The sequence below is a fragment of the Diceros bicornis genome, chromosome 9 (genome assembly GCF_020826845.1).
Source record: "Diceros bicornis minor isolate mBicDic1 chromosome 9, mDicBic1.mat.cur, whole genome shotgun sequence".
Taxonomy (NCBI): domain Eukaryota; kingdom Metazoa; phylum Chordata; class Mammalia; order Perissodactyla; family Rhinocerotidae; genus Diceros; species Diceros bicornis.
In genome coordinates this window covers 32,461,322-32,483,897 of record NC_080748.1, presented here as the reverse complement: position 1 = coordinate 32,483,897, position 22,576 = coordinate 32,461,322, and the positions used below count along the sequence as shown (strand labels likewise).

General features: G+C 40.1%; 1 protein-coding gene across 1 annotated transcript; it reads right to left on the bottom strand.

Moving 5' to 3' along the window:
* Positions 1 to 13,276: 13,276 nt before the first annotated feature.
* On the bottom strand, positions 13,277 to 14,096 carry LOC131410223 (ribosome biogenesis protein NSA2 homolog). Its single transcript, XM_058548218.1, is given in 1 exon segment — positions 13,277 to 14,096. A coding segment is annotated over 1 exon segment (783 nt). The 3' UTR covers positions 13,277 to 13,313.
* Between the last annotated feature and the right edge of the window lie 8,480 nt (positions 14,097 to 22,576).

Below are 22,576 nucleotides of genomic sequence, written 5' to 3'. Positions count from 1 at the left end.
AAGCCAGCTTAAAAAAAAAATTGATGAAGAAAAAAATCCTTGAGGAAACAGAAGTCCAGAAAGTTTAAATGATTTGCCCGAAGTCACTCAGACATAAAGGATGGGTTTGGGATAGAGCTTCTAACTATGGGTTCCCAGCTGTTCCAGCTATGCCCACAGATATGAGGCCAAACCTAAAGGGAGTCATTTCCCATTAGATTGTGTGTGTGACCACATGTTCATGGTTTTGCCCTAATTTGACAAAGGTCAGAGCTCCCCAATCTCTGGATGGTTTCCGGTAGTTCTGAGCCTGGCCCAGCCGCCCTTAGGGGTGAGAGGAATCTCTCTCTCTCTACACCTGTAACCCATCCCTGTGGGGAACACAGGCTGGGAAGCTCTAGGCTCTGTAGCCAGGCTCGCTACTCCTCCAGAGAAAATTAAGAGAGGAAAAAACTTTGGCCTGATCATGTTCTAATGATGCCCTCAGTACCTATGCTACTCCATTTCCTAGCACTTGTTCACTAGCAGGGTCTATGCACCTGTGGCAGGGCTGTGTGCTCAGCAAAGTCAGCAGAGCCTTCCTATAGTAAGGCACATGGCCATATCATTTCCACTCCAGACAATTTTCTTACCACCTATTTGCCCAAGTCCCCATTCTAAACGCCATGGTGAAAATGAAATTGAGTGAGGGCATGAAATAAGTATCTGATCAATGCTGTCAAAGATAGTCAACCAAGTGTTACCAGAGTATGGGGAGGCTCCATGAAGAAGGAATATCTGGACTGTCTCTTGAAAAATGAGCAGAGTTTCAACAAGCAGAGAAAGGGAAAAGGGCATCCAGGTGAGCAACAGACTGGACCACCGGGAAAATTTTCCCATCAAAGTGGGAAAATTCAAGAATTGTTAAGGGCAAGATTTGCTTTGTGGTTTGCAAAGGAATAGCAGCCATGAAGAGGCATAATGGAGAGATGAGGTGGGCCAAGATTAGGGAAGGCTTAGGGTGCTATACCAAGGGGACTTGACTTATCCTATATTTATTCCTAAGACAAGGTATTAGACACTCATTGGGTGCTAGGCCCTACGATAGGTATTGGGGGTGCAAATGTAAAACTACAGTCTTGGAAGTAGAGGAGAGATGTAAAGAAATAAAGTATCGTAAGTACTATTATTGAAATCTGTATTAGGAATAATAGGTAAACAGTGGGGGTCGTCAACTCTATTGGAGTTTAGGAACGCCCCCAGGGACGAGGTGGGAAGAGGCATTGGAGGTTCAAGCAAATAGGCCTGCTGGGCCGGGAACATGATTAGAGATGCATTTTACCGAGATTACCCTCACTGTATTGTGTGACATGGTTTGGCGAGAGGAGCAATTAGAGACAAGGATCCTGTTTGGGAGGTCATTGTGTGGTCCAGGAGAGAGACAATGAGGGTGACGGCAGCAGTGAGGCAGCGGTGATGAAAAGGACAATATCAGCGATTTGGCTAGTACAAGTGTCAGATCAGATAATGTATTGCATAGCAACCACCTACAACAAAGTCTAATTCACATAAATAACCTGTGAAACCCAAGTTAGGTCTGTTTCTCTACCAGGCATACAGGAGTACCACCAAAGACTGATATAATCCAGACACTCCGACTCACAGAAGTTTCCCCATTCTTGTAATTGTGAACTGTCATTTATCCACTCAGTCTTAAATAAATGACTCCTCTTTCTAAATACACCCCTTTTAAACCCGTGTCATGGTATTTTAGCTAAGAACTTTTACCTATCCCTCCACTCTTTGTTTCCAAAGTAAATAAATCTTTCCAAAGAAGATTTATGGAAAATAGGGTAATAATCTTCAAATATTTGAAGATTTAATCATGAAGCTTAAATACATTTTTTGTGTAAATGGAAGAGCAAAACTTTCTGCCTCTGACCCTAAGGGTTTGCTATATATAATGATAATAAATCCAATAAATCTCTCAGCAACCCTCTGTGCACCTCCCGTACATATTATAGCTCAGAGATGAGTGGAGAAAGATACTTTCAATAAATTAACCTGGAGAGCAAGGACTCGAGGTAGAGGTGAGAGAAGCTTGGAGAAGCTAAGAGCGGGTGGACTCAGGAGCAGCCTTTTTCCTCCTCTATGTATGTGAAGAAGGTCCCTGACGACAGGTGGTAGAAAGGGGGGCATATAGCCTATACTTGGATCAGTGAATGTGATTTGTGCCTAAAATGGTGCAATTTTCACATAGTAGTCACTCAATAAATATTTATGGAACTGAATTTCAAGGGAGCAGATTTCAGATGAATACAGAGAAACACTTTCCAACAGTTAGAGCTGTTCAACCATGATGGCTGGAGAAGAAAAAGAGCTCTCCAACTGTCTTTTTCTCCTTCTCTTTCTTCTTCTTCCTCCCCTCCTCCGCCTCCTCCTTCTTCATTAACAAAAACATTGTGATTGCAATTATCACTTCATGAGAAAGACCATACTGGAATTACAGGGGATGTAAAGTCCCAACTGCCAAGGAAATGACAATTTAGCATATGTCTGCATGTGTATGTGGTGTGTTTGTGTGTGTGTATGTAGTTGGGGAGGGGAGGAGAAGAGACAGAGAACTAGAGACAATAATGGAAATTAGAGTGAGATACAGCACTTTCTGGTCATTTTATGACAGAAGGGTTCAAAGGAAGAATGATTGAGAGAATCAGGAGAGAAGTTTTTTGAAGAAGGATAAATAAGACGTTGAAGGATTTCCTTTTAATAAAATGAGAAATGGATGAGCAACATAGGTGCCAGTTATCTATTATATTTTGGCTGGGACATAGGGTCCACATAGTAGAAGACAGGATTGGAGAGCTTGTTGGGATCATACGGTAAAGTTTATTGGGGGTTAAGCTGAGGAGTTTGCACTGGATCTGGGTAGCTACTTAGGGTTTTGTTACAATAAAATGATAGGATTTAAACTGCATTTTGGGGAGACTCATCTGGCAGCAATGAAATGAAAAGATTATGGGGGAAAGAGAAAAGAAGCAGGGAAACAAGTGAACAGACAATAGTCCAGAAATAAGATAATGACAACCTCAACTAAGGATAGAGAAAAGGAACCAGACGTGAGAGAAACGGTGAAGTGTGAGGGAGGCACTAAAATGGGCCTGCAATGCTGAGTCTGGATAATTCTGGGTAAGTTAGTTCCACTAATGGAAATAGAACACAGAAAGGCTCACCAAAAAAAAAAAGAAAAGATAAAAAGAGAGGAAAATACAGAAGAATTGCTCCTTTGGGAACGCATTAAAATATATACCCACCATGGCTGCTTCATTTGGATTTTAAACACATCTGAGTAGAAGCCCTTTGGTATGCTGCATATAATAGTTTATTACAAATAATGGTGGAAGTGCTGAAGTCAGCAAATCATGTACTATTTTATGTAAATGAGTAGGGATTTCAAAGTTATGGCTCTAATGACCACACAGTATTCACTTGCATTCTGACAGGGCTTCTTAAGTGGAAAAGAAAGGAGTGTAGATGTAGCAAATTTATCATAGCCCTGAGTACACCCGTGGGAGCATAACATTCATTAGAACAAAACATGCCATTTATTTCACATGTGAAAAGTAAGAGAACCACTGGTTTAAGAGATTAGGGCCTGTGAATCTCTTTGAATAGTGTCAAAGAGTGTTGAGAGGACAAGTGAAAAATGATCTGACCTTATTGTAGGCCCTAGTCAGCTGTTCAGGCCTAAGGGCACTTGGTGTTCTGTTTGTCCCCGTGGCAATTACTTGGAAGTAGCTGAACTCTTACCTCTTTCTTATACACGTGTAAAGGAATGATTCAAGTCTTATGACAACTCACTCTGGCCTGGAATTTGATTTAATCTAGAGCTATCTTCAACCAATCGGGGGCAAATTATGAATAACAGGAGCGTTGGCTTTGGAGTCAAACAGTCCTAGGTTTGAAGCCTGGTGCCCCGTTTAGCAGCTGTGAAAACATGAGTAAGCTAACTAACCTCTGTGTGCCTCAGTTTCCCGATCTCTAAAAAGAGGATAAGAGCACCACTCTCAGAAGATAGTGATGGGGATTGGAAATGATGATGAATGCCAAGTGTCTAGCGTGGCACTGACATTAGGAGGTGCTTGACAAAGAATGACTCTCTCCAACCTTCCAGCCCCCCCCAGAACTGTGATCAACAGCAGGCTATAAGCCACAAAGGGGGATGTGAAAGCCCTAACCTCCAATAAATCAGACTTGCCCAAACTGCTTCATAAGAGAGAAAGTGACTTTTGCTTTAGACATAGCTTTAAGGAGAAAAATTGTTTCTCTTTCAACTAATACGAATATATTTAACATTTGAGATGTTGGCTACATCTACTCTTAATATTGTTTTTAAAAATTCAAGCAATAGCAGACCAGAAATTGAGAAATGAAGACTTCTGCAGACACGCCAGCTCAGCCACACGACTTATTCCATGTACTTTCTGCTCAGGGATTAACTGTAATGGTTTCATTTCATTCCACACTTCCCCGTTTAAAATGGTGTGTGGCTAAGCTAAGGCACTTAACATAGCTATTTTCTATTTGGTTTTTCCATTTCTATTAAATACTATGTAAGATACTGCACTATTTCCTGTGTGAGCTATAATCAGTAATTATAATTTTGCTGCGTAAAGTTACATAACAAATGACCCATAAAGGCGCCTGCTTCTAACCAGTTGTGTGACCTTGGAAAATTTACTTATCTTCCTTGGTCTGAGGTCTTCAGCTGAGAAAATGGGTTTACTAATGTCCCATTGTTATGAAAATTTATTTTGGGGAGGATTGAGATATATACATAAATTTCCTAACATAATCCCCTTCTCAGCTTCCTTTGATAAAGCAAGATAATAATAATTCAGATTCTGAATGTGCCAGAACTATTCTAAGTGCTTTCTGCACACTAACTCAATCTTCTCAAGGACCTTACGAGCAAGGAACTATGATTATCCCCATTTTACAGAAGAGGAAACTGACGCACAGGGAGGTTAAGGAACTTGCATAAGGTCACTCATAAGTAAGTGGGGTCAAGTCCACGCAGTTGGTTCCAGAGGTTGGATTCATATTCTCTATGGCCGTTGTCAAATCTGGGTTCTCGACGTTAACATAGTTGGATGATTCCATATGTCTGTGATCTGTTAATTTTTGTGAAAGAAGGCCAGGATCTCCTACAATAGAATCAAAGTGCTGTATAGAAGTTTAAAATGTCTTTTGGTTTTGTCTCTTTTCCAAGGTAGTAGTACTAGACCCAAATCAAGTCAGTAAATGGCTGCCCAGCCACTCCCCTTACTTTGCGAAACGTGCTCTTAAGTTAACCAAGGTATCAGAGAAAAACAAAATCTGTCCTTTGGGTCTCAAATGAATTACCTCACATTCCTTGCATCCCTTTTGCCTCCAGGATTCCGTATGCACAAGAAAGGTGTGCCTTTTCATATTGCTGGTCAAGTTCCAGCTCTTCCCAACGAAATACCGACTCTGTGCATCATTAACTATATCACTGTGGGCTGTCTCTAACATGTGGATCTGGATGTGGAAAATCCAGAAGGGTCCCTTGATTTTCACACATACACACACACACACGAGACTTTATATGCACTTTATTGTCATTTATAAGTACTTTATGTCCTTTACTGAAGACTTAGAGGAGTTTATATCATACCAATGCAAACAAATAAAACAATTAAAATTGACATGGTATAAATTTTTTTTCTATCAACTGAGGCCTAGTACCAGGTAGTTCAACACTCTCCCCTCCCTTCTACTCCAACCCTCACTAGCAAAAAGTATTATACTTTCATCTTCTTACACAGAGCAGTTCAACCTCTCTTTGTTCTATCTTTTCCTTCCATAACTTTCCTGGGGCCTAAGCTTCCTGATCAACTCCTCACATCAGGCCAGCTCATCAAAGTAGGAGAAATTCTGAAGCCAGCTACTAAGATAGTCACTTTTTACCCCATTCTGTTACATTAAACTTGTCCACAAGCCAAGTGAGGACTGCATTTCTGTGACCAATCCACCTTGACAATTAGGTGGTAAGTTCTAACATCCCACCTTAAACTTTCTTCTCACAACTTGAGGCAGCTGCCTCTTGTCTTACATGCAGAAACCCAGAGTGTGAGATGCATCCAGCCTTACGTAATATTCCACCCCAGAGATTGCCTGCTTCTTGGTGAAGAAGCTGTTTTTAATTTCCCCCAATTCCTGAGGCATTGGCTGGAGGGGAAGAGATAGGAAGTGAGGCAAGAAAAGCAGTTACCTGAGAGGGCCCTCAGCGCTATGGGGTGGGAAAGGAAGGGCAGTGATGGAAGGATGAATGGGCAGAGTTTAGGGGGCACCACTGGAGGTGCATCAGAAAAGGGAACAAGGCAGAGAAATGCCCAGAAGCTTCCCTTGGTGGGGACCCTACAAGAATAACTTGAAGATTGAGAATCAGGTCCAGGTCTACTGGACGATCACCCTGTTTTATCCTCTGCTAATGTGAGCAAGCTGCCCTTTTTCTCTCCTCTCCTCTATTTCTTTTACCTTATGGTCAGCATTTCCAATTAATATTTATTTAACACCAAGCATGGGGTAGATATTTGGAAAACAGACTGAGAAGAAAAGCCTGGACACTGCCCTGGAAAACTTTTGGGGTCTTTCCCAGAGACACCTGCTGATTCTTCTAGAGCTGCTGCGCTGGGTAACTTAAAATAAGTGTGAAACCCATTTAGCCCAGATTTGGTCCCAACCATGTTCAAATGGGTATTAAAGAACATAATAGGAATTAGTGAAACTTCCAATTATCCCAAATACATGGACTTTGGTACACAATAGAGACGTATTTGTAAAAGCTAAAAATGCCTCAGGAAAGCGTACACTTACTGAGTGCAAAGCCGTTCAGCCCTATGAGTACTGCCAGCCCCTGGGAATGTGGACGGTCTGGGCACTGAAGGAGGGCGTCTAGCTGCTGTGAAGCCTTCCAACAACACTTCAGAGTCGACGCCGTCAGCCAGTTTCTCCTCATGGAAACCATTTTGCCATCAAAGAAATATTATAGTTTCCTCTCATTTAATTACATGGACTTTTGCTAAATTAAATGCACTAAGAGGCTGGGAGCCAACATCTACAAAGGAGAAATCTCAGATTCCTCTGTTTTTTGTGGCTCTGTGCTTCCTTAAAAACAGGCACTGGGCAATGGAAAATGTGGTAAAAGTTTTAACGTTCGTGCTAAAAGGAAAAACACCTTTCCTTTCTTTTACGTTGGCCAGCCACACCTGGCAAGGCAAAGACCAGCTGAGTGAAAAGTCACTTGTGCAAAATTCAGCTAAGTTGTCAGTTGAGCTCAGCAAGCAGTGACTTGGAAACAAAAAAATTGGAGGAAAGTACCTGAGGCTTAAGATACATTGCATTTCTGGTGTTAGAATATATGTACACGTAAATTTTCAACTTTTTTTGAATTGATGAGAAGTAGGTCACTCACCCTCAAAGAAATGTTCTCAAGAAAATATCCCAAAGTATACAATTTTATTTTATATTATTTTAATGCCTGGCATACAGTACAAGAAAATTAAAAGTAGTGAAAACAATTCTCCATAAAGTAGGAGATATTTGCTCTACAATTTCCATTGTGCTGCCAGTCCTTTGTAAAGCTGAGTAAAGAGGAGACAGGCGATAGGGGCACCTAATAATTCCTATGAGTCTTCTCTCTAATTTGGCTAGAAAGGAATTTATATCTTCTTTGCTTGATCCTGAAACATGTATCCTCAGGTGGGAAAAGAAGTCCGGTTGTGGGGAGAGGAGATAATTCTACTCTTAGTTTTTCCACATGGCTTTATTCAAAAATTGTTTAACTTTTTTGGAAACAATGTCTTTACTTGAAAAATAGTAAAACAGATGCTTCCTAACAGATGCTGATTGTCACATGTCTTGAGGACTGAGGTGAAGAAAGTAGAGATGTTTCTATCTGTTCTGGATGAGTGGGATGGTACCACAGAGTCGTTGCCCCAGCACACTCACCTCCCTGTCCTAACATCCAGGCCAATTTGAGATGCTTTTGAGTCTGTACAGGGCATTAATGAAGGCTGCAAAAGCTTTCCTGAACGTTAAATTCCTTAGTCAACTTCTGGGCCCCTTTAAACTGTGAACAAGACGACCCTTGTTCTGGAAAATCTAACCCCTCTTGCCAACACACACACATATACAAAAACACGACTGTTGGGAAAATAAATCTTTCCAGAGAAAATAGATTCCTTTCCAATTCAGTCAACTGTACTGAGCTGGAAAGGGAGAAATGTTATTTTTCCAGGGTGAAAGGAAAACAAGATCTCTCCTTGTTTACTCCATCTAGCCCATTTCAAAAGAAGGTCAGTTTAATGCCTTCACTAAAAAAAAAAAAATCTCAAGTGCTGTTTATCAGAAGACACTTGGTTCCTTTTAGGCTGGGAATCACACATTGGGGCTCTGTGCTTTTTCTCTTTGACCCAAGATACACATGGCAGGGCTGAATTCCCCGCTGCTCTGGAGATGTCAAAAGTGTTGGGAATGGGAAAGACAAAGGATAGGGACAGAGTCTGGTGATGTGGGATTCTTTGCCATTGGCCGGCCTCCCTATCGCCAGCGTATGTCCCACCCAAATCACTGAGCATGAAATATTGAGCTTATGAATTGATCTCCATTTAAGGCCACACACATATTCTATGCTTTCTTTTACCTGTATTCCCTGTAATTTGTAGACCCAAATCATCCCTAGGAGAGTGAGGAGGCATGGAAGTAATGAAGTGCCTGGCTGAGGAGCATGGACAGAATTTAAATTAGAAACAATGCTGTATATTCCCTGGCATGTTCTTTAGAGCTTAGTAAGTCTCTAAGAAGTCCCAACCACGGCTACATCAACTTGAGACTGAAGATTCCAGCTTTCTAGCTTCTCAACATGAAAATAGGCTTCACATGTATAGCATGTAGCATATAGTTATTGCTCAGTCAAAGTCTGGTGAAAAAACTCAAATGTGTTTTAAAAAATGATAAATCTGGAAGAATAAACTTAAAAAAAAAATCTTATTATAAAAAATGTTCCCACAACATGGATAAACCTTGAGGACATTATGCTAAGTGAAATAAGCCAGTCACAAGAAGACAAATACTGTTTGATTCCATTTATGTGAGGTGTCCAAAATAGTCAAACTATTAGAAACAGAAAGTAGAATGGTGGTTACCAGGGGCTGGGGGGAGGCAGAAAAAGGGAGTTGTTTAATATATGCAGAGTTTCAAATTTACAAGATGAAAAAGTTCTGGAGATCTGTTTCATAACAAAGTGAATATACTTACTACTGAACTGTATACTTAAAAATGGTTAAGATGGTAAATTTCATGTTATGTGTTTTTACCACAATAAAAAAAAGGTACTTTACATAATTAGAGAATAATACACTTACAAAACTAGAGAATAATACACTTAAAATGGATCTGAAAGAAGTCACCAGGTCACTCTCCCACCCAAAGCAGGATATTCCATTAGATATTATAGAGAAAGGTAATAATTTTGTACATATTCATTTGTTTCAAGTAGTGTTAATTTGTGGTTACCATAAGCTTATGCAATATGTATTTTTCTTTTCTGTCTCATTCCAAAGCAGTTCCAAACAGAACAAATGTTCTGCTTGATTGCATTGGAACGTGAGTGAGCCCCAAATGGAAAAAGTTGCTTCCCTCCTTCCCATTTCTTTAATGGCTGGTGCAGTTTGGATCTTCCCAGGTCCGAGAGGGAAAAAGATTTGTTTTCAAATTAATACTCTGAAACCTGAGAAGAGTCGGAAAACCTGCAGTCCCCTCAAGGTACAGCCAAAATTATTCCATGGACTTCTGGGTTCAAGGGATCCTTCCAAGGCCCCATTCAGCCTGGCTCCAGAGATTGGAGGGAAAGGAGGGAGCATTTGCAAAGACGTCTTGCCAGAAGCACTAAAGGCCTATGGCTATTCCAAAGAAACCTCCATTCCCAATGACTGAAGTGGGAAAAAAAATGCCATGTTGTTCCTTAGTCAAACACTCATTATCTGAGAATGATACAAAGGAAATTGTTGATTTTAAAGAGAATGTTTAAATAATGCAGGATTTAAAACAATGTATCTAGACCTGTGTTGTTCAATGCAGTAGCCACGAGTCACACGTGGTTATTAAGCACTTCAAATGTGGCTCATCCGAATTGAGATGTGTTCTAAGTATAAAATAGACACCCGATTTTGAAAACAATACAAAAAAAATGAATGTAAAATATCTTAATAACTTTTATATTGGTCACATGTTAAAATTATATTTTGTATATGTTGGATTAAATAAAATATATTATTATAATCAATTTGATCTGTTTCTATTTACTTTCTTAACATGACTACTAAAAAATTTTAAGTGACATATGTGGCTTGCATTATATTCCTATCAGACAGTGCTGAAGTAGACTGTTCTGTGAAATTTAGAATTAATAAAATAAGAATTGAAGGTAAAGATCTACAAAGGTATGATAAAATAGTAATAATAGTAATAATAATAGGTAGATAATCTTTATGACACATCTACTCTATATCCAACACTTAATCTATTTGATTTTATTCAATCCTAATATCATTCCTGAAAGGTAATTATTATTAGTCCCATTTATCGAAAGGCTAAGTGTCTTGCCCAAAACTGTATAGCTCGCTGGCGATAGAGCTGGTATTTAAATTCAGGTCTTCGGGCACTAAAATACATGAGCTTTCCAGTCTGAAATGATGTCTCCTAAGCATTCTTTACCTCGCTTTAAAAAACATACCCCAGATTGTTGACATTCAGTGACTTGGAAAAAGTAGGGCTATCTTCCCATTCAGTTCCTAAGTATAGCTTAAAAGTTTTGATTATCTGAAAAATCAGTGTTATCTATTCATTCTTTTATTATCGAGAAGAGGTTAATAGAAACATTGGTCCTTAAACTATAAAAACTAACAGAATTTAAGTTGGAGAAAATTACAAATTAAGTTTCAATTTTTCCTAAACACAGAAGAAAAAGGGAACTTATTCGATGACAGAGAAGTTAAAATTTATTGAGTACCTTTATTTCCATCAGGGTATCCCATAATAAGAATTACAAATTCTTAACAGGTCCAAAATGGAAAACATCATCTTTATCCCCAAACCAGCTCCTTCTCCTTCTTCATTCTCCATCCTCCATCTTGGGCACTGTCACCTGAATCTACCCAGTTGATTAAGCCAGTTATTTTCTCTACTCCTATTATTTCTTTATCCTCTTTTCAATTTCATCAGCTTATAGGACACAGGTTTACTTACTTTGCCTGAATGTACAGATTGTGGTTCCCAATGGGTGCGCCAATCCTTACTCTCAGCAGCAGGATATATCCCCATATCAGCCAACATGGGGTAGAACTCAGCTTTCTAATTTTTTCCAGTCAAACAGGTATAAAATTATAACTCGTTGTTATGTTAATTTGCTGAGTTACACGACTCGTTAGCTTTTTGAATTTATTGCTCAGTAAAGTACCTGTTGGTATACTTTGCCCATTTTTGTATTGAGGTTACTCTCTTTTTCTTGTTGATTTGATTTCTTGTTTGATTTGTGTTCCTCTTCTATATTCTAAATAGGAATCTCTTGTCCAATTGAAACATTCTAAAGGCTCTTCTCCCACCTTGAAATACATTTCTAACTTTATCCATGTGCCCTTTGTATAACAGAAATCCTTAACTCTGGGGTACTCAAAAATCAATTTTATACCATATGGTTTTTTGACGTTTTTGCTTAAGAAGTTCTTTACTGCCTCAACATCAGACACATTTTTAGAATAAATTTATCAAACATCTAACTGGAATTTTGTTGGGATTACATTCTGTTTACTAGATAAATGTGGGGAAAAGATTTCATTACAATATTAAGTCTTCTCATCCAAGAACAAGGAATGTCTCTCTTCACTCAGGTTTTTTTCTATGTTCTTTATTAGAATGTTTAAGTTTTCTCAAGGAGGCTTTATGTATTCTTGGTTATGTTAAGTACCAGACATTTTTTTCAGTTGTTGTTGCTATGTAAATGGTATCTTGTTTTTTAATAACATTTTCTAATTGTTTGCTGTTGGAAATGGTCTTATAATTCGATCATATATCCACCAGGTTCTTATAGTTTACCTGTTGATTCTATATTGGTTATTCTGAGTAGATAAGTATATCACCTGCAAAAACCAATAATTTGTTTCTTTCCAATCCTTTTATTTCTCTTTCTTTCTTTCAGCGTTGGCCAGGACTTCCAATATTATAGCATTGGTTGTAATTTACAGTGGTTTCTGACTATGAGAATATTTGTCTTATTTCCAGTCTTAACAGGAATGCACTTCAAGTTTCTCCATTAAGTATAATATTTGCTGAGGGTTTTGGAATATAACCATCATCCATTTAAGAGAATTAAAGAAGTCCTTTTCTACTCTTAGTTTGCTAAAAGTTTTTGTCATAAATAAGTAAAGAGTTTGTCAAGTGCTTTTTCTTCATCAATTGAAATTATCACGAGATTTTTAAAAATGTAATCTATTAATGTTCTGAATTATGTTGGCAGAAATCTTAATGATGAACAATTCATTAATCAAGCTGTGTTATTTTAAAACATATTATTGGAGTTAATTAGCTAATATTTTAAAAGATTTTTCATCTACTTCAATAAGAGAAAGAGGGTATGGTTTTCTTTCTTTCTTTTTATGCTGTGTTCATTTGATTATACCAATATTATTAAATGAGCTTGGCAGCTTTTGGTTTGTCTCTTCTGGAATAACTTACAATGCAGATGGAAATTTACTGTTCCTCAGGAGTTTCACCTAAAAAACCATTTGTGCCTAGAGTTTTTTGAGAGGGGATGTTGTCAATTGCAATTCAATCTCTTTAAAACTTATTGGTCCATTCAAGTTCCTTATTTCTTATGCCAATTTTGGCATTTAATATTTTTTCATTTTGTCTAGGTTTTCAAATTTTTTAGTTCATAAAACTTTCAGTATTTTAATGTTTTTTAAAAATGATAGCTGCTGGTAGAGATTTCAAACAATATAGAAAAGTTCAAGGAAGAAGTTGAAAAACTCCAAATCCTATGCCCCAGAAATAATCTTAATGTAAACATCTCTATATATGTATATAGTGAATTTTTTTTTTTTGGTAAAACTGGGTCATTTTAACGTTTTTTACAATAGACTAAATAGTTCTCTTGATGACTGCAGACATGTAAGGCTGTTTGGTGGCATTCGGAAACATCACAGAAATGGTGGTTTTCCTGACTGGCGTGTAGTCTTCAATAATTATAAGGAGTTACTTGTAGGAAACTGCTGTCAAACCAGTAAGACTGCATTTATGCATCCATCATTTTCAGGATTGTTGATAACCCGGCATATTTTCCCAAATAACCTTGCCTCCTGTGTCAAGAGGCCCAACTCGCTCCCATTCACCTCAATGACAATACCTTTGGTAATAACACCCAAAGTTATATATAGTAGGGATGAGGGATTCTTCTTTACACCAAGTATTGGCAGGCAAAAGGTGGCTTTCAGTTCAGGATGCGTTACATGGGCCTTCTGGAAACATAAGCCCATTGGCCTAATGAATCTTTCATATTTAAGTGGTTTTCGAGTAAAGTCATCTCCCACAAAGCAGACTTTAGTAACTATCCTCTTCCACACTTTCTTCTGTGTCTTTCCTGTTCGAATAACTTTTAATACTTCTGTGTCTCCCTCAGCAGGAACTTTGGGCAGAGGGACTTGCCATTTCCCAGCTTTCTCTTTTCGTTTTTGTTTAATCATATTGGAAAGTACTTCAGCTCGGGACTGTCCCTCCCTGTCCAGTAGATATGCAGGGACTGCTGCTCCTTGTGGAGTTTTTTCATCATTCTTTTGTTTGGTGTTTCTCTCTTCATGCATCTTGATAGTCTTTTTCATTTGGATTTTCTCAGCATGGCGCTGCTCATGGTAGAGCTCAGCTTTCAGACTCATCATCTTTTTTGCCTTCTTTGAACGTTCATGAGCTTCTCAACCTTCCTTCTTTCTCTTTTACTCTTGGTAATCCAAATGGTATCCATAGCACTCACAGTGTAACTCAGTAAATTCATTTTGTGGCATCGTGCTGGCCGCCCAGCCGCCCCGTGCAGCCGCTGCGGCGCGGAGAAGCTGTCAATTTTCGGATCTCTGAGACCCACGAGCCAAGTCCCTGCACCCTGCGACAGGAAAGACATAGTTATAATTTTTATAGCATACATTTCTCTGTATGTATAGGGTTAAAATATTATTATTGGTAATAATAGCAAACACATAGAGTACTTACTATTACATACAGATACAGATAGAAGAATGGACGCCTGGGTAGATAAATAGATAACCCTGTATATATTTTATTACAGTATCCATAACAATTTTTTTTGTGTGTTTATTGATTACAAATACATCCCCCACAGGATTCTGAGCACAATGAGGGTGGGAACCCTGTTTTTTGCATGACTGGAGCTAGCCTGGTTCCTGGCATCTATTCTAAGCTTATCATATGTTTATCAGATACGTGAGTGAGGAAATGAATGAACGTGCAACGCCATGTGCAAACATTGTTCTAGGAGCTACATACATTTGGTTTATATAATCCTCCCCAGACCCTTGCAAGGAAGACAAGATCATCCCCATTTTACAGTGGAGGAAACTGAAACTGGAGGTAAGTAACTTGCCCAGGGTTTAACAAGGGACCGGCGACTGGCGGCACCAGATCCAACTCTGATACCCGCTCTCTTTCCACTGTACCACACTGATAATCAGGATAAACATCTCAGAATAAGGGAAAGACAAAAACGCAAAAGGGCGAAATAAATACCGAGAATCTGCAGTTTCTTCCTTGAAGAGTGTTTATTAAGTTCCCCCTAGATATCCAGCATTGGGATAGGACTGAGTTTTAGTGACACAAAGACAGGGCTCCCACCTTTTACCCCTACTAAGCAAACAGTGAAACATGTGGCCTTAGGGTTGGGCTCTGCTCTGGAGTGTGGGGTGGGATGAAAGGGGTACACACAAGAAAGAAGATGGTTCCCAACGGCTTCCTACGTAAAGACAGGGAATGAAGAACATAGGTGACTGGAGGAGGGAGGGACAGGGCTCCACATCAACAGTGAGGAGCAGAAGAAAGGGCCCTGTGGGGGACAGTAGCAGGGCTGCACCCCTACTTAGTCCTCCTTATAAAATGGTACCCGTGTGGGTCTACCAATTAGGAAAAAATGCCCTCTCTGGGCTGGCCAATGAGAAGTTTCCCCTTCTTCCTGCTGCATGCACTACACTGGGAGCTGAGCAAGAGCAGATTTCAGCCCCTATTGCATCAGCTTGACTGGGTGCCCTCATCAGGGCAAAACCACACGGCCACCTGCTTCCTGGCGAGAAGCTCCTGGTAAGGCCGTCTTCCTCATTGCTCACTTTATTTAAGGTCACTTTAACAAGTCATTAGAACACATCACAGTTGGCTTTATGATATCTGTCATTTAAGATGAACAAATATGTCAATAAAAAGAATTATAAGGCCGGCTCCGTGGCTTAGCGGTTAAGTGTGCGCGCTCTGATGCTGGCGGCCCGGGTTCGGATCCCCGGCACGCCCCAAGGCACCACTTCTCCGTCCAACCCAAGGCCGAGTCCCACGTACAGCAACTAGAAGGATGTGAACCTATGACATACAGCTATCTACTGGGGCTTTGGGGGGAAAAAATGAATAAATAAAATCTTAAAAAAAAAAAAAAGAATTATAATCCAATTGGGGGGTGGGGTGGTGGGTGGGATAGCTTATTTTCTGGTGACTTGCATGTTACCAGAAACCCCAATTAAGAATTTCAGATTTCTTCACAATATTTTCAGATAGCCTCAGTTCTCTAAGAAGGTATGTATTCTGGAGGAGGGTGTATTAAAAAAAATATTTTGGGACCCTGTTCATGTCTTTTTTTTTAATTCTGAATTTTTGTTGAAGTTTAGCATATACACAGAAAAGTGCACAAATTATAAGTGTACAGCTCAATAAATTTTCACAAAATGAATACATCCAAGTAGCCAGCACCCAAGTCAAGAAACAGAATTCGTACTAGCACCCCAGGAACCCCTTTATGTCTTCTAGTCCCTGCTGGGCATCCACAGACAACCACTGCTCTGACTTTTGATGCCCCAGGCTCAATTTGGCTGTACGTGAACTCTGTAGATGGAATCATTCAATGTGTACTGTCTTCTGTCTAGCTTCTTTCCCTCAACCTTGCATTTGTGAGATAGATACATGTTATTGCCAGTAGCAATAGTTCATTCATTCTCACATTATTTAATTCACTCTACTGTTGATGAACATGTGGGTCCTTTCCTGTTTGGAGCTAATGTGAATGGTGGCCAGCCATTTTTAATGTTTGATCATTGTTGACATACTCCTGCCAAAAGCTACACCAAAGGTGAATGCGAAATTCAAGAGCTGATAAATTGCTGTGGCAGTAGGAAGCAAAAACAACTGCAAAAGATCTTTTTCCTTGCTGGGAAAATTTAAAGATATGGTTACTATATAAGGCAGTTATATGCAATTCACTGCATAATGCCGATAGACAGTAGGCAGTGAGAAGGAAACAAGATCAATGAATTTGCAGGTAAGGAGTATTAGTCTACGTGATCCCAGCAATAGCTGGTTATTTTTATCCTCTGCCTTTAGCAAAGCTTGGTAACTTTTTCATGATATGATGTGACACTCCTAGGAGTTAACATATACGCTGAGATGATTGACTTAAAACTCTGTGAGGTAGGTGGCAAGTGGCATTGCTCCCATTTTCCAGAAAAGGGAGTCTAGGCACATCACTTTACCTCCGTCTCGCCCTGTTCATGACAGCAAGTGAGTATCGGCTTCAAGCTGTGAGCTGAGCTCTGTCTCCAGCCGTCCTCCCCACACAGTCAGCCTGGGAGGATGCCCAATGTGTTGTCAGGGAGGCTGTGGGAGGATCCGCAGCCTTGAGGTGGGAGGAATTCTATTAATACCTTAGATTTTTATAGTGCTCTGCCTCTAGAGGACTTTAAGCTTCCTTTCAGAAGAGCTGGCCAAAGTTTGTGACTCATATGCCAGCATTAGGAGAAATGTCATTTTGGAGATGGGCCTTCATATGGCTCTTGCGGCGACTTCTGGGGTTTTGTAGGGGCTGATTCCCCATCTCTGGTTATTATGTTCAGGGTTCAAGAAACTGGTGAACTAGTCAAGGGGTAGTTCTCTTTTCTCCCCAAAACATCACTCACAGCATCCCAGCTCTTAGGCTTTCTGGGTGTCTTCAAACAAGCTGCCCTGAGCCCAGGGGTTCTTTATCTCTGTGCCATGGATTCCTATGGCTGTCTGGTGAAGCCTCTGGCCTCTTTCTCAGAACACTGGTTTAAAATGTGTAAAACAAAATACACAGGACTACAAAGGAAATCAAGTATATCAAAACTCAGTTATCCAAATAGTAAAAAAATAAAACAAATTTGTGATATAGTAATATACGTGCTTCCTTATTGACATACAACAAGATCTAGAGTTAGGAAAATAATTAACATAATTTCAAAGTAATAATGAGTATTCACAATATTTGAAGATATCTGCAACAGCTGTAATGTGATATTAAAATATTTTCATTTCTACTGGTGACAATGTCACAGATACTAATACTTCTGTGGTTTGCTGCCTATATTTATAGTTGAAAGAAATTTAACATTTCCATTGTAGGTTAATAAAAACTTAAGATGTATCCCTTTTTTCCATCTAAATTCATAGCTCCCCTGAATTCCATCACAAGCCCCCAAAATCTATTTCCACTTCAGTGCCCCAAAGATGGCCCCTATGCTAGACACACACATACACCTCTAAACAGCATTAGCCGTCTGGAACCCAACAGTCTCTCTCCAGAAAGCTGGATTCTGGGCTAGTCCTACAGTCACGCCAGAGAGTAACCAGCTTTGAGCTTGTGACTATGATTCTCAGAATTTGCTAGTATGGCCAGGCAAGAATTGACTTTGAATTTAATCACTGCCTTCCCTTGTCAGTTCCCAGCATGACTCCCTGTGACAGGTTGAGAAATAGACCTTCTTTTAAATGATGTTCTTGCTCTTTGGAAACAGTCAGGGAAGTTTAGGTGATATCCAGGAAATATTGTTCATTTTAAGTTGATGCTAATCAGGTTGATGAAAGCGTTGTGGTTATGAAAGAAAACGTCCATATTTTTTAGAGCTGCATACTGAAGTATATAGGGGTAAGTAACATATCTTGCATTTGTGATTACAATTTTTTAATTACTCTGGGTAAAAATGGAATGAATGAAACAAGAGTAGTGAAAACTTGAAAATTCTGGACTCTGGCTGATGGTTGTATGGGGTTTAGCTAAACTATTTTCTCTACTTAGCATACATTTAAAATTTTCTATTATTAAAAACCTTAAAATAATTTTTGGACCAGGAAATTAGGTAGAGATTGCTTTTTCATAGTGCCAGTTTACTTCTTTAGAATAACTATTATTTAATTTACTTCCATGCACAATACAATGACTCGATTGTATTGTCTCTCTTATAGTAAATATACAAGTTTTAAAAATTGGTTTCCCTCATAGTTTTTGCCAGTTTTCGGGCATGGTCTTGCCCTCCAGGTGTTTATATTCAAGTTGGGAAGAGACAATGTATGTACATGAAACCACAGTTGGGAAACAGCATAAGACAGAGTATGGTATAAATGCCAAAACTTGTAATAAAGATGGAAAATGTGATAGGAGTTCAGGAAAGGGGGAGATCAGTGAAGACCAGAAGCAGGGCTGGTGGCTTTGAGTTGGAAGTTGCTGCCTATTGGTCTGTGAACTTTGGGTTCATTATCTCTTGCTGGTTTAGGTTTCTTTCTGTGCGCTCATTTCTCCACAGTGGAATTCCTGTGGATTCTTACAGCTCGTAAGCAACAACATTCTTGCTCCCGATATCTCCCTATCCCCTTTCCCTAGGAGGCTGTTTGACACATCCTGAGTCTCCACGGATAGTGCACCCTCATTCTGCTCAAGGCTGCTCTATTTTATCTTTCTATCCCAGATGGTGAACTGCAGCCCAGATGCTGAGTACTACCATGAACATTCTTACTCACTCAACCCAGTGTGGTCCCTGGCCTCGTGTACTGGCAGTAATGCTTGCCAGGCAGGCAGCCAGGGGACTACTGTGCCCGAACCCAAGGGTTGCCTTAGAGGAGAGCCCCTTCCTGCCAAGTGCTGGGGAAGGGGACTCTAGCCAGCAATACAGCTTCGCAAAGATCTGCCACGAGGGGACAAGGAAAGCAAAGAAAGGGGTAGATGCCTAAGCACGACTGTGGAGCCCAAGTGGCAACAGCTGCTGGGGCCAAAATCATTGACCCGGAATAGGCTAGAATGATCTATAAGAGCATTTCAGGAGGGAAAAAAAATCCCTAGAAGGCATTCAAGATGACCTAAATCCTGGATGATCTAAGTTAAAGAAAAAATTTTTCTTCACATTGCTTAGGTCATTTAAACCAAAGCAAGTTTTTCTTTTTCTTTTCTTCTTTTATCATCCTTTGTTCTCATTCTGAATTATCTGAGGCACCGGGACCAGGCTACTTGGCCAGGCTGAGTTGGCAAATAGATGAAGCCAGTGCTGGGAGAGAAGGTGGGATGTGCATATACCAATGCTGCCACTCGCACAAAAGCTGGAGACGGCTGTAATTGCAGTAGCCTTTTGATCCTTTCAGGGCTTCTTTCACGGCTTAGAATCACAAGTTTGAAGTGAAAGAGAAAACACCAAATCCACGGTACTTCAAGGAATCTGTCCAGGACACACTCCCTGACTGACAGATATGCAAGACGTCAACCCAGTTGGCTATCCTTCTCTGGGACCTGCCTCCCCTGGCCTCCAAATGGCTCCTCAGACCTTCTTGGATGAGGGGGCTCCCTAGGAGACTCAGGTCTACAAGACTTAATTTCATTGCACCTCTCACCTTTAAGGGGGTGAAAACTAAAGGCTTTAACAACACCACCAAAGTGACTGCTGCTGTTCCTTGTCTAGAGGAGAAGCTTCCCAAAGGAAAAGGCATCAGGGTGTGGTCTTGATTTATGAGAATGACCTAGAGAGTGACCTAGTCTGATTCGATTTATTTATTTATTTGTTTCTTTTCTATTTGATTTTCTATTTTAAATAGTTTCTCTTCTTCACTATCATGTGACCACTTCCATAACCTCTAACCTTTCCATCGGTCTGTTCCATATGGCAGCTTTGATTGAGCGGAGCTTTGGGAAAGAATGGAGACACTGTCCAGTGAGAGGGGAAGGAGGGATAGGTCAGCAATCATAGGAGCTGTGAGCGGCCATTATGAATAGGCTACAGTGGGGAGAAGGCTGGATCGTGGGCAGCCTCACCTCGGGAAGGGATGTGAGATGACCCCCTTTCACTCAAAATACATTAGAAGAAAGTAACCCTGATGGGAAGGCGGGAGGGGGAAGCTAGTTCTTACTGGGAAAAGGGCTGTTACTGGCAAGAGACACTTGGATCTTGAGGTTACATGTGAAAAAAAATCAAAGTTCTCTGGTTTGGATGAAAACCCCCTACACACACGTGTGCACGTGTGCATGTGCCTGCACACACACACACACACACAATTAATCATTCCTATTTCTTGGCTTCCCTAAAGTTCTATTTATCTTCCAATACAGCACTTATCACATTATACTGTATTATTTCCTGTGTACTCATATGTTTTTATAATTATACTTGTGAACTTTTTCTTTGTATCTTTTACCAGTAAAGTGCCTGGCATTGTTTGTTAAGAACTGTTTATTAAATGAATATTTGAATAAATGGCTGCTACATATATTGGTTAACAAGATAGAACTCTGACTCACTCAGCAGAATCAAGTTTCATTTATCACCAAGGAGCAGATGCCAGTTTTGTTCCTACCTTTCTGCTTGTCCCTAAACCAATTAGATGAACCCCGGACTTCAGGAAGCATTAGATCTGTGTTCACCCATAGCAGAATCCACAATACTCCTCCATGTTCTGTAGCTTCTGGCTGAGGAGGAGGTGTGGACAGGCTGGTGTGGGCATGTCGCCCTCACGGCGCCTGGCAAAGCTGGCCCAGCAGCTCCGCTCAATATAGGGGTCAGCTTATCTCCAAGAGCAGCTATGGCCTAGTGAGTAAGAGGAGTGGGCAGGCATGGCTTTTGAGTCATTTGGCAAGTGCCTGGAAGCTTATTGTCCCCGCAGCCCCCCATATTGAGCTGCTTCTTTCCTGTCACAGTATCCAAAATTTCATTATCATTAGCTATTCATGCTTTTGGGGTATTTCAGAGATCCTAATTAGTGAGTGATTTCTTAACTTGGTATCTGTGTAGGATTCTGGAATATTGGGGGGGAGGTGGGGATAGGTGAGGAGGATAGATAGAAAAATAAATGAGATGGAGATATAAACAGACTTTGCCTCTGTTCCAGCGGTTCCTAGTGCAGGATAATAGTTTATAGAATACCCTTAGCTCTTCCAAAGCTGTCCAGCCAATATTGAGAAGCCCAGGGGGTCAGGACCCACAACACAAATTCTTAAACACATACTTTCTCTCCCAGCCACAGAGCACCTGAAAACTCAAGCACGAGAGAAATATGGGAGAAGGAGAAGGCACTGTAATCTTGGCATGCCCAGGCCCACACTTCCAGGCTCCCTTCTCCATCCAGATAAGACCTAGGATCTGAAGAAGAATCCTTTTCTAGATGAAGGATAAGAATTTAAAAGGATACACAGGACTGTACTTTCCTGATCCCAAATCAGAACGTTGGTTCAGACATATCTGTAAATTTCTTTATCTGTGTAGTCTTAAAAAAGGAAAATAAATTGTCTTTAGTTTACATGTAATAATTCTCCGTTATTGATTTCTGGACTTCATTTCATTAACCCCTGGTCCAGGAGAGGACTGTCAATTGGGTTATCTACTCTGCTAAGACCACTTTCGGAGTCACTGCTCTTAACCACCTAGACCATCACCATATACAGGCCAGCCCCTGGAATCTGCATTTCATTTGCCTTCCATGACCAGTGATTGAACCAGTGATTTGTTGTCCTTTCTCTTCTCATTGTAAGTAATATTCACTTTGGTACCTAATTTTACATTTGTGATTTTGTGTTCCTTTTCATCAAGAAGGCCCCCATATTATATAAGCTTCAATCCCCACAAAGTTGGCTCTGCCCTTTCATACATCTACTTAGGTAGTGCACATTCTTAGTGTGCATAATTACACAGGAAATCTCAATTCCTGAGTGTCCTGATAACCAGGATTCTTAGTTAACCAGAATGTTCTCTGCATAATGCTCTTAGAAGCAAGTAATGAAATTAGAAGAAAAAAAGAAGATAGTGGAGATTTCTAATTTTAGAAGTGTAGCAAGTGTTCTACCAGATCCCCAATCTTTTTTCCCTCTACATGCACAGAAATGCATGAGAACAGCTAACACTCACATAGAGTTTCCCAGGAGCTGGGCTCCTTTTAGTCCTCACAGTCACCCCTGGAGGTGGGTACTCTAACTGTACTCATTTTACAGATAAGAAACTGAGGCACAGAGAAGTTA